This window comes from Diospyros lotus, chromosome 8, assembly GCF_014633365.1.
Source record: "Diospyros lotus cultivar Yz01 chromosome 8, ASM1463336v1, whole genome shotgun sequence".
In the NCBI taxonomy this organism is placed as follows: domain Eukaryota; kingdom Viridiplantae; phylum Streptophyta; class Magnoliopsida; order Ericales; family Ebenaceae; genus Diospyros; species Diospyros lotus.
In genome coordinates, this window is record NC_068345.1 from 14,872,208 (window position 1) to 14,885,462 (window position 13,255).

The 13,255-nt window shown below is 36.8% G+C and overlaps 1 protein-coding gene across 4 annotated transcripts in view; it reads left to right on the top strand.

The window, feature by feature from the left end:
• Positions 1-477: 477 nt before the first annotated feature.
• The window catches only part of LOC127807118 (dicarboxylate transporter 2.1, chloroplastic-like), a 33,979-nt gene continuing 21,201 nt past the window's right edge, over positions 478-13,255 (top strand). The window contains exons 1-5 of one of the 4 annotated variants that reach the window (XM_052344754.1): positions 478-1,297; positions 2,283-2,596; positions 5,522-5,970; positions 7,265-7,396; positions 7,517-8,362. In XM_052344754.1, coding sequence (XP_052200714.1) covers positions 1,163-1,297; positions 2,283-2,596; positions 5,522-5,970; positions 7,265-7,380 — 1,014 coding nt within the window. In that variant the 5' untranslated portion in view covers positions 478-1,162 and the 3' untranslated portion in view covers positions 7,381-7,396; positions 7,517-8,362. Of the gene's footprint in view, positions 1,298-2,282; positions 2,597-5,521; positions 5,971-7,264; positions 7,397-7,452; positions 8,363-13,255 lie in introns of those variants that run through there. The other 3 variants (XM_052344757.1, XM_052344756.1, XM_052344755.1) reach the window with 3 other exon arrangements.

A 13,255-nucleotide genomic window follows, 5' to 3' on the forward strand; every position in this document is an offset into this window, starting at 1 on the left:
TGCGAGAGAGAAGGGATGCTCATGGATCAAATTAAATTAATTATTAAAAATTAAATTAATTATAAAATAAAATCAAACCAATCCAACATAATTAAATTTGAGTTTAATTATTTTAAATCTTTCTCTAAACATTTATACGATCATATCAAAAATATAAATTTATAAAATTTGTTTTAACTAAAATTTAAAAAAAAACACTAATAACTTCGACGAATTATTATTATTCAATTTAAATAATAAATATAAGTACATCAGATAAGATATATAAAAATGTGTGTGATGGTTTAAAATATTGGTTGGGAAAAAAATTAAAATCCAAACCAAACGAATTGTAAAAACATAAAGTTGAAACTAAATTGATTTATTTACATTAATTAAAATTTATCATTAATTAATTTATCCCAAACTATGAACACTTCTTTTCGTCCTTAACGATTATTTGAAATCTCAATCCCACCAAATTCCCCTCCATCTCTCTCCATCTCTCTCTGATGGAGAGCTTTGCTCTCTGCTTTCCATCGTCCGCCGCCGCCTTTGGCCGTTCGCCTTGCACATCCCTGCGCCCACGATTTCGACCCTCCATTTCTCCGAAAACTACTTCCATTCTCAGCCCATTCTCCGACCAAATTCCTCCGCTCTCTCGCTCCTCAATCCCAACTATTTCTTCCTCTTCAATCCTCTTCCGAGACCCACCAAGACCCAGAAATCAATCCGAGCCTCAGTCTCAGTAAATGCCCCAACCGTCAAATCGAAACCCCGAGGCGCCAAGCTTCTCCAGCTCGTGTTCGAAGTGTCGATAGGCATAATTGTTCGATTCTTCGTTCCGAAACCGCCCGAAGTTTCTCTGCAGGCTTGGCAGCTCCTCGCAATCTTCCTCTCGACGATTGCCGGCCTCGTGCTTAGTCCTTTGCCGGTCGGCGCGTGGGCGTTTCTCGGCCTCACGACCGCTGTTGTGACCTAAACGCTGTCGTTTTCGACCGCGTTCGCCGCGTTCACGAACGAAGTGATTTGGTTGATTGTGATTTCGTTCTTCTTCGCTCGAGGGTTCGCGAAGACTGGCCTCGGCGATAGGGTTGCGACCTACTTCGTGAATTGGCTGGGGAAGAGCACATTGGGGTTGTCTTATGGGCTGACTTTCAGTGAGGCCCTTATTGCTCCGACAATGCCGGGCACTACGGCGAGGGCCGGCGGCGTGTTTTTTCCGATTATCAAGTCTTTGGCGCTGTCGGCCGGTAGTAAGCCCGGGGATCCATCGGCGAGGAAGCTTGGGTCTTATCTGATTCAATCCCAGCTTCAGGTTAGCTTGTGGTTTCCCTTAATTGGCTTCGAAACTTTTTCTTTTTTCTTTTTATTGAACTTGGTTTTGCAATTGTTATATGCTGAATTATATTAATGTGGCCGCTAGTGTTGGGAGTATTCTGCGGAAAATATTGTTAGCTTGGAGATTCCTTTCAAGCTGATTACTTTCATCAGTTGTGAAATTGGAAACACGGGTTGACTTGTTCAGAGAGAATGGGGTACGTGCCCCGCGCCCGGGGTGGGGGGCGGATGGAGGTGGTAACTTTTGCCCAGTAACTGTGGCAAGAGCCATTTCCTTGATTGAAAGGTTGAGAGGTAATAGCGTTGGCACTACTTAGCCAACATATAAAGCTTGAACTATTACAAGTTATGTGATTTCATTATCTTCCTTCTATGAGCGTTAGGATCATCAGTTGTGAAATTGGTAAAAACTGTTTTCTTGATGGAAAAGATTGAGAGGTAATGGCATTGATTATACTTTTTCTAGTTAGGAAGGCACTGCTTAACAAACATAAAATGCTTGTATTATCATAATTTATTCCATTTTAATTATCTTCTATGTGTGTGAGGATTACATGGGGGAATTCGCCTTCAAGGGTGAAATAAGGAGATGGTATGCAAATTTTTTATGAGAACCCAAGTAGGACTGGTTAATTTTGGTGCTTACACGGTTGTCCATGTATTTGTATTTTGAAAACTTTTGTTCTTGGAGCAGTTGAGTTTATCTTCCTCCATTGGATTTTTTTTGGTCAAACATATGCATAACATGCCAAGATGCTAATATTGATTATGGCAGATCTCATTCTGTTTTATCAATTGATTAAGCAGCAAAGTCGCAATTCTGTTGTTCTGATATAGTTATTTGATTCCTTTATATTTATTTTATGAGGACTGCAAACTGTTTTCTTTTTCTATGCTTCATTTCCATGTTTCATGGCATGCTATGTATGACTTATGCATTGCTGTTGTCTGATGCATGACAGTCTGCTGGTAACTCTAGTGCTCTTTTCCTAACTGCTGCAGCTCAAAACTTGTTGTGCCTAAAACTAGCTCAGGAGCTTGGGGTGATAATTACAAGCCCATGGGTTTCTTTGTTCAAGGCTGCTAGTTTACCGGCAATTATTTCTCTCCTAGTAACTCCTCTTATCTTGTACAAACTTTATCCTCCTGAAACAAAGGACACACCCGATGCTCCTGCCATGGCTACAAAAAAGCTAGAGCTTTTGGGTCCTGTAACGAGCAATGAATGGGTGATGATTGGTACAATGCTTCTTGCAGTCTCCTTGTGTGTCTTTGGGTAAGTATGAACTTGTTATTGTTTCTTATGCTATTCTTCTGGAATATCCTTTTGAAATTGATTTGTTGCAAATTGCTATGAGAAACGTATCATAGGTTACCATCACTGTCGGTTAACTTTATCATCAGTTAGGGAAGTGTATGCAAGCGTGCTGCCAACAAAATATAATGGGAATTAGGTAAGCATTCTGCAAGGATCTAAAATATGTTACTTTATAATGGGAATTATTTTTCAAAGTATGAAAGACCTTGAATACAGACAGTATAGCTCTCAACTGTTCTTACTTGGGTTCAAGTATTTGATAAGTTGAGATCTGGTAAAGGAGGATAACATTATGTGCAATTAACCAATAGGTTTACCGTTTACCCAGTTATCCACTTGTGACAAAGAAACAAGGAAGCTTTTGAAAGGAGTAGAACAGGGATTATGCTAGCAATATTGCTTTTACACCCCTTCTTGTTGAAGCTACCACAAGAAACCTCTTGAATATGGGGTCCAAGATTGTGTAGGTTGCTTTGGTAATTACAAGCTAGCAAGCAATCCATAAAGCACATTTTTTTTTCCTTCTTAAGTCACTGCAATATATATGGGAAAAAAAAAATCAAATTTAGGGATGTGAGTGATATTGCCCTTATAGTCACTATTGAGGTAGATTTTGTGTACGCCATAATTAACAACAACATATTAAAGTAGTAAACTACATAGTGAATTACATGAAAACTTGAGTAAAAGAAATAACTGGTTGGTTTGGTTATAAGACTGACTTAACTTCCGATCATTTTTCATTATTTAAGCCCATCAGCCTAGATAGAAGCTCTCTTGTTTGTTTAACTTCATGATTCCCTAAAAGGTTGAAGATTTGAATGCTGAAACTCTCAAATAATCTTTTTTATTCAAAATTCTTGGGGATGTTGAAGTTAAAGCCTCTGAATAGGAATCCTGTCTTGTATATATCTTCAATCTTCGTACGATGAAGTCTGTGTGCATAACCACATCCATTTTTTGTACTTGTGCTTGTCTCAGGTTTGATATTATCTACAATGCCAAAAAAAGCATTTTGCATACGTATTTCTACTTATTCATTAATATATTTATAGTCTAAGTGTAAATTCATTACACTTCACAAAATAATCTATTTCTAAATTGAGCAGGAAATTTAGATTAATTCCATATGGGTTGACTTCATATCATGTTTGTGGAGGATCGACTTTGACTTCCTTTATGATGCTGGAAGTGTTCTTTTTTTAAAATCCACAGAAGTTTAACCTTTTATGTTTTCTTTCCAATGTTGTAAGAATGGAATCAATTGATGCCAGATGAAATAGTTATAACCAAAATAGAAAAGTTATCTCAATCTTAAACAGTTCAATTTTTTCAATTTCATCTATTGGACTCCAGATTTAATTCTGCTTGCATCTGACATTCCTGAAAGCTTATACCACTTTAATTTCTAATCAAAGGTTCAAAATGCTGCTTGTTTTTTTTTTTTACAAATTACAAGATCCAATTTTGTCACCAATTTGACAACACCAAAATTCCGAATAATATCCAATCATGTTATTCATATAATCTTAATGTAGTAGTTGGAATTGGCAAAAGAACAAAAAAATCAAAGTCAGGCATTCCTCAAGGTTTCCCACTGTTTTAGTCACCACCTTGTTACACCCCTAACTTAAATAGCCACAACCAATCCTCACCATACTAACCATACCCAGTTATACTACCAAATTGCAAACCCCATTTTCCTACACCCATCCCAACCCTAAGTGGCCATCACCTTGCAGACAAAATACATATGCATGTGTAATTTTGCATTAATTTACATATGTATGTGTGCTTGCCTGCAAGTTTTCTTAGTTTCATTCAGAATGGGTTGATGGTTATGGGGCTTTGTGTGTGTGTTTTGGTGGGGGAGGGGATTCAGCAGTGGGGGTGGTGGAGGAAGAGGGTAGTGCATATCAGAAGAAAGGGAGAGAAGATAGATCATAAGATTGTGGTTCTAATCTAGTTTTACCCAAGCTGAGAGAGAGACTGAGGGAGGGAGGGGGTGGAGGAAGAGATATTGTCTAGTGTGTCAAGACAATGAATTTTATTTTACTTTTTGTTTTGGTTATCCATCGGTTTAATTGTCTTGTTATCATATTAAAATATTTTTGGGAAAAGCATTGTTTTGCTTATAATAAATATTTGCTCAAGCATCTTATTATTTGTTCTGTTACTCATTGTATGCTAAATTGGTTAAAATGACCAAAGTGGTGCTAAACATATTACTTTGCAGGGCCACTAGCTTATTTTGAACCAAGGAGGACTGTGTCAATATAAATTTCAAACATCAGATATTTGATTTTATAAGTTAATTTAAATTATATTTTTTTGGGAAAAGGCACATCCTCTATGCATGGGGCTACAACTCTTGTGTGAGAGGAAAGGGTTGGATGTAAACAACCTCACTTAGCAAATGCCAAGAGGCAGTCTATGTGCTTTGACCTCCTGACATTCAGGTCAGAGAAAAACGACCTACCTGCTATGCTAACACCTGCTCTCTTCTACTGGTGAAAGAATTGAATTTGAAAATCCTGTATTGCAATCAGTCATTTTTAAAGTGACTCTAAATAGTGAGTTGCTGTTTCATTTGCGCCTTAGTGATGTTGCTCGGTGTAGTTACTTTGGAATGTTTCCTTTCTGTTAACTATCTATTTTGTGGATAGACAACATTTAATTGACTTATGGATTTATTAATTTATTCCAGATTGTGTACCAAAATGAGTCATATTTCCTTGGTGGAACTGTCTACAATTTATAAAGCATTCAAGTTCATATTCTGGCAACTGTTAGCTGCAAACTGCAATAGCTGCAAAATGGTTGTTATCCTTGAATAACTTTATGTGCTAGACTGAGCATTATTGGTCTTGGTTTTGCATGCAGAGAGGCTCTTGGTATAACAAGTGTTGCTGCTGCTATGCTTGCCTTATCAATACTCTTGTTGTTGGGGGTGCTTGATTGGGATGACTGCTTGAGTGAAAAATCAGCATGGGATACCTTGGCATGGTTTGCCATTCTAGTGGGTATGGCAGGCCAATTGACTAACCTTGTGATTGTACCTTGGATGTCTGATTGTGTGGCAAATGTCCTTAAGTCCTCCTCTTTGAACAGGCCTGCTGCATTTGGTGTTCTTCAGGCAGCTTACTTCTTCATCCACTACTTGTTTGTGAGTCAAACTGGTCATGTTGGAGCTTTATACCAAGCATTTCTCGCTATGAACTTGGCATCTGGGGTACCTGGTGTGTTGGCAGCATTTGGCTTAACTTACGTTACAAACCTATTTGGTGCTCTAACTCATTATAGCAGTGGTCAGGCTGCTGTCTACTATGGAGGTGTGCCTATTTCTTCTTCTTTAATTTTCTGGGAACTGAAAACAGGTGACTTATAAATGCAGTTTACAAGGGATAATGCCAAAGAATGTCTTTTTACTCATTTCATTAGTTATGTCCCTTTTTGATAATAAAGCTTTACTTTTCAGGCTGGGATAGCAATTGACCCAGGAAACTAGCCCCCCCCCCCCCCCCCCCCCCCCACAAACAAAAAAACAGTAGATGAAACACTATTGGGATGGGTATTAAAGGGTTTAAACAGGGTGTTGTTGTTTGAGTACTAAATGCACGTCTTATTTGAATTAGGTTTTGTATGTAAAGGTTTTCTGGCGATTGGGAAAAAGAACCATCTAAAATGGCCATGGAAACCTTCCCCTTTGAACTTCTAATTAGTGACAATAAAGATGCATATAATACAGGATCATTAGGGCTTTTCACAGGAGCACCCTGCAACACCCTGTGTCTTGATATGATGCATGCATTTATTAGGAACGAAAATGTGGTTTGTGATACATTGATGTGTACTGTAGTCATTATGCATAAAAGCCTTGAAAATACTGAGAATATTGCATGCCCTAGTTATTATGGCATGAGAAGGTAGTAGGTAGCTAAGAGAGCCTTAGGAAAAGATTTAAGGATATAAATGAGCTTAAAAGACCTAAAATAGGCCCATTAAGGAAGAAATTTAAAATTTGGAATGGGCTTAAAAATGGGCCCAAATTTTTAATGAGCTTAGTGGGCCCAAAGTATTTAAAAATTTGGATTGGGCTTAAGTTAATCCCAATGGTCAGTATGGTATTTATAACGATGTTTGCAGGAAGTTGGCAGTTAACTGTTGCAGAGAAGCCTAGTTGTTTAAGTAGTTATGTTAGCGTGTTATTTGTATGGTTAATTTATTTACTGTAAGTTAGTTAGTTAGCTGCACTATCAGTTAGTTGGAGGGTTGTTAGTTAAAAATTAGTTAGGGAATTCCCTCCAAAACAGAAAAAAAAAAAAAACTCTTCCGTCCAACACCCTTGCATCAAAGCTATTGCATTCATTTTCTGGGAATAAAAGTCAGATTTCAGTTTCCTTTCCATAAGAAGGAATAGAAAGAAACGAAGAATTGAAATCATATCTAATTTAATGCTGTATATACATAGATGCACTTAGGCCAATTTTGGTGGAAAGCTATTGGCAGGGCATTCATGTTTTTCAGATTGTAAAAGAGGGACATTTTAAGCTCTATCATTTTGCATGTTGTGTATCTTTTGCAGTGTGAAGGTTGATATAATTATTTTCTGTTCTGATTGAACAGCTGGTTATGTAGACCTCCCTGATATGTTCAAGATTGGCTTTATAATTGCCCTTATTAATGCTATAATCTGGGGAGTTGTCGGCTCATTCTGGTGGAAATTCTTGGGCCTTTGCTAAAACTCTTGATTTCCATGTAAGTAGATGTTGATTTGTTTTTTGGTTGTGTTGTGTGATGCCCCTCCATTGCAGGCCATGTTGGAACAAGTATCACTTATTTCTAATGGAAATCCTCTCAATTTTGGCTCCGATTTAGGTGGTGGTGCTCATCTTAATTCTTTACTTTCATCACTGTCTCCTCTTCTTCTTCACAGCATGATTGATATGAGCACAAGAGACTATAAATCTTGTTGCTGAACTCGCACAAGATGTACATAATGGGATTAGCTCAAATGCAGTGCAGCTCTATGTTTGTGTGTCATTGTTGGTATTTCATTTTCAAGCATACAAATATCCTAAATATTCTTTATACAAAATCTACCATTATCTAGAATATTCAAAATATCTTGTATCTAGATTTCTTCATGTAAGGGCCATGATTAGCAAGACATAAACTCATCTATCTTTTGAACATGGTAGCTCATTTTGTATTGTGAACTTGCAGGGCGACATCTTCCTTGGCCTATGGGTGATGCTCTCGTCGTTGTGTAATGCCTTAACTTTTCTTCGAATTGCCACAAGTCTTCTTGTGCCTCCCATGTTGCTTCAGACTCAGTCAATCCCTTCCACTTGATTAGGTATTGCTTGCGAAGAGGTACTTCCCATCTTGTAACAACTCGTTTTGCCAAAACCTCATCAACCTCCTTGTCAAAAGAATTAGTCACAATTGGGGATGCCCATTGTTACTCATTTCGGCTAAGGTCTTCCATATGCTTCAAAATACTCAAATGGAAGACGAGATGAATCTTTAAGTAGGTCAAGGTGATAGGAAACCTTGTCAACCTTAGCAATCACCGGGAATGACCCTTCATATCTCCTTACCAAGCCTTTGTGTACACTTTGGTATGCCTTGAATTGTTGAGGTATCACCTTCACGTGGACTTGGTCATCAACTTTGAACTCCATGGGCCGCCTCTTATTGTCTGCCCACTTTTTCATGCCCTGCCATGCCTTCTCTAAGCAAGAACGGGCTAAGTCGGCATGCTTCTCCCAAGACTTAGCCATTTGGTATGCACCGAGGCTTTTCCTTCCATCAGATGTAGTGGACAAGGTGTGGGGTGTTAATGGCTGTTGTCTAGTCACCAACTCGAATGGACCCTATTTCGTGGCCTCATTTTGTTGCAAATTGTAAGAAAACTGAGCGACATCTAGGATCCTAGTCCAATCCCACTAATTGGCACTTACAAAGTGTCGGAGATAACACTCCAACAACGCATTTACTCATTCCATCTGTCCATCAATCTACGGGTGAAAGCTTGCTTAGAAGTGTAGATCCAAACCATAGAGTTTGTACAACTCCGTCCACAACCTCCCAATGAAGCGGGGATCGCAATCACTTATGATGCTTCGCAGTAATCCCCAATGCTTCATTACATTCTTGAAAAATAGTCTTGCTTCTTCCTCTGTTGTGCAATCCTTATGGCCGAATTGAAAGTGCCATACTTAGAAAACCTGTCAACCACCATCGTGATTGACCCGAACCCTTTAGACTTGGATAAAGAACTAATGAAGTCCATAGTGATTGAATCCCATGGACGCTCCTGGACCAGTAGAGATTCCAACAATCCTGCTTGTCTTGCCTCGCAAGTCCATAATACAAAATGGGCTACCATGTTCGAAAGAGGGACGGATTTATGACTTGCCAAACATGGCTCTTAAATGGAGAAATCTAGATACAAGATATTTTGAATATTCTAGATGATGGTAGATTTTTTTATGAACAATATTTACGATATTTGTATGGATATTTTCATAGAGAATTCTAGAGAGTGGCTTTCTCCATAACTTGGCACAATAATCTAGAGAAAGCTAGGCTAGACCGTGGAAAGTTTTATTGTAGATATTTTGTAAGAATTATCAAGAGACCAAATATTGGCCATTGGATCAACTTGATCCTAGCCATCCATTTGAGGAAGCTTTGCTTATAAATAGGTAGGAGGCTCATTTGTACAAAGGTAGAGTGAAGTGAGTGTAAAGTGAGGTACAAAGCATTGTAAAGCTTCTTGTATAATATAAAACATTCTCCCAAACTCTTGTGTTCTCGTTTTCCTTCTTGTCTAAGTGTAATTTTTCTTGTGCCTAAGTCCTAACCTCAAGGCCAAGTTAAAGGCTAACTTAGTGTGAAAACCACGAGAGGCAGATGTTGGGAGATGCTAAGGCGGCATGGTGCTTGAAAATCACAAAGTCCATGACAGTTGGTATTAGAGCTTAGGTTCAACTCTTGGATTTAGCTTGGCATGATGGCAACTAAGGGGAATGGTTCTGACACTACCGAGGTGGAATGTGGGTGAGAGGTTAAACCCATAGTTGAGGGTAAGAAAAACTCTAAGCGTGAGTGTAGCAAAAGCTGACCGTGGGTTGCCACGTTGGAGACTTGAGGGAGTTTTCCTCAACATAGGGGAACGTATAGAGATGGTGGAGAATTCACTCTCAACCTTTGAGTCTCATGCCTTAGAACAACTTGACGTCGTCAAGGAGGAACAAGGTACTATAAGGGGCGAATTTGCGGTATTGGAGGTGAAGGTGATGGACTCCATTGTGAGGATCCAAAACCAAGTAAATAAGCTTTGCAAGGACTTGCACAAGGATGTTGTTGCTTGAAAAAGGGCATCAACTAGCGCAGGTACAAGTACAGTTATAGCATCCCTGAGGGTTGACTACCCCAAGCCAAAGGAGTTCGATGGCAAACGTGACGCTAAAGAGTTGGATGACTTCTTGTGGTGCTTGGAGGTATACTTTGAAGGCTTGAACATTGTTGATGAAGTAATCAAGGTACGTACTTCAACTATGTATCTTACAGACACCATAGCTTTATGGTGGCAACATAAACACGCTGACATAAATAAGGGTGCTTGTAAGATAGATAGTTGGGATGACTTGGAGGATCATGCCAATCACTTGGGGACGGTGTTTAAGGTGTTGCGAGAAAATGATCTCTACATCAAGAAGGAGAAATACTTTTTTGCCAAGGTAGAGGTGCACTTCCTTGGGTACGGGTGAGCATTCGGTTTAACCAAATCGAACTGGTCGATTTTTAGCTAACTGAACCAAACTGTTCTTGCAAGGATAACCAAACCAACTGAAACGAACATCTATACTAACCGATGTAATCGAAATCGAAATAACCGACAGTGAGTTTGATGTAATCGAATCAGGAAACCGAACCAATTAATCACATCAATAACTAAAAAAAATCGAACCGATTTTACACAAAACTGAAATTGGTTCATTTTGATGCATGAAACTTCCAGTTCCAGCCACCAACAATCTAAAGCAATTGACAACACTTTTAGCTTAATCAAAGACTCACGCATTTAGAAATTAGCAAGAAGAAAAAAAAAATATGTTTCAGTTGATAAGAACTAAAATTATTAGCACCATAATTGAAGTAATGATAAAATATGTTGATAAAACTTCTCAACAATAAAGTGACAAACACACCATTTTTGAATGTTGCAGGGTATATAGCTTCTTGAACAAATGTATCAGACAGACTTATCTCAATCTAGCACAAAACTTCAAAGAAACCTTTGAACTAATAGTTAAGCACATACTCATAAGAAACATCTGAGCATTAGAATGAAAGTTCAAATAAGCCAAAAGCTAGTGTTGAAGGAAGTATAAAAACAATATATTGCGACAGTCAAAATTTTTATTCCTAATCAAGTTTTACCTTGTAGTTTTCTAATGCAAATCGACTATCAAGCGGAACATGTCCTGAGTTTGATGTTGCACCTTTTTGTATATTAATTTTGATGATGAAAAATATTTATTAGCTTAATCCTTAAGTCATGAGTCAAGATTGTGGTTTTCAACATATATCAATTTTAATATCAAGTATTACTTTGCGAAAATGAAAACCAAATGAATTCAAAGTATCGAGGTTTGCAAAACCTTATTTTTTCTAAGTCTGGAAGGTTAATACTTTATAAGGAGACCTATAAGAAAATGTTTTCTTTTTAGAAAATTATCTCTCGGTATTTTGATAGTTAATATCCTTAGGTGTTAAAATGATTTTTAACGAATTTTTCAAGAAATAGAAAGTATATATTTTGGAGGTGGTAAAATTGCAAAATCTTGAGTTTATACTAAAACCAAAATTCTACTTTCTTATTGTTATGGATTTTGATTTTTTGGATATTTTTATTGAATCCAAATAGGAGGTATTTTTTTATTTACATTTATGTATTAAAGTAAATGAAAGGTAAAATATAAATAAAAGAAAATGTGGACATTTATGTAAATAAGTTGTTATGTATACATGCTATGGATTGTGCTTTCAAGTAAATCATTCTGAAAATCTGTCATGTTTCTGTGTATGTTTCGAAACTCATTTGAAAAGGTTTTCAATATTTTCAAGTATATATGCTATTTTGAAACATTTTTGTAATGCATATGTTTTGAAATCAGTTTTTAAAGTATGTTTCGAAACACATATTCTATGATTCGAAACCTCTGACATTCTGTCAGTAGATTATTCAAAATCGAGATGCATGTGTGCTGCAATTTTGTTTTTATCAAAATCATTTGTTTAATGCATTCTCCATACTATGAGATTCAAATTCAAATTTAAATGTGAGTGCTTTTAATTATTCAAAGTGAGAATAGATTATGTCTTCCACTCATTGTTGTTTTTAAGTGCAAGTCCAGTTGGAAAGGCTGTATGTTTCAAAACATGAGAAGTATGTTTTGAAATCTAAGTGTAAAATTGTGATGTTTCGAAACCTGTATGCTATGTTTTGAAATCTACTTTTTGTCTTGTCTCTAATGGTTAGATTTCTATCTCTTGATATAAATAGCATGTGTTTGAAGACAAGAACAAGTTTACAACAAGAGAGCACACATTAGAGTCACATACACAAGCACAAGTGTAGATCAAATTATTTATTCAAGCTCTCAAAGAAGATCCTCTACGAATCATATTCTTGTGCATTGTGAGTGAAAAGGAGAAGCAAACGAAAATTGAAGTCTCATCTTGTCCAGCTCTCCTTGCCTTAAGTTAAGAGGTTTTTCCAGCCATTGGTAAGATATTCATTGCTATACATTCTATTGGGTTGTAAAGATAAAATTTCGTTTATCTTATTAATATTTTAAGGTTTGAGTTTAGCCTAAAACTCATTGTGGTATAAAGGTTTGAGTTGAGCCTAAAATTCATTATGTCAAAGGTTCGAGTTTAGCCTTGAAACTCATTTGGTGTAAGGTTTGAGTTGCGCCTAAAACTAACTTAGTGAAATGTTTGAGTTGAGCCATAAAAACTCAATTGTACAAGGTTTTGGGATGAGCCGCGGCAAAATCCTTATTGTGGTTGTTCACTTGTAAAAGTGATTGGGATTGAAAAATCCTTCAAGTGGGTAAACTTGAAGGTAGTGGACTAGGTGGGGTGCCGAATCACTATATATCTTGTGTGCAGTTGATATTTCGTTATTACTTATCATTATTACTTATTGCTCATGCTTTCAAAAGAATTGTTTTCAAAAACTAAAATAAAGTTTCCTTGAGCTTAAATATACATATTCATATAAACATATTTTTCATATATAAACATCTTTGGTATACTCTTACTTATGTAAATCAACTTTCTCAAATATCATTTTTGGAAATACATGCTAAAAGATTTCGAATCAAGTAAAATAAAAAAGTAAAATAAAACAATATATATTTCGAAACAAGCTATAACAGTAAGGTATATTTTGAAATATATATAGTAGGTTTTGAAACCTACCTAATAGAAAGGTTTATTTCGAAACATATACCCTATATTTTGAAACATAGTGTTCTGTCATCAATCACAGTATTTTAATTATCAAAAATTTATACAAATCTCAATTCACCCCCT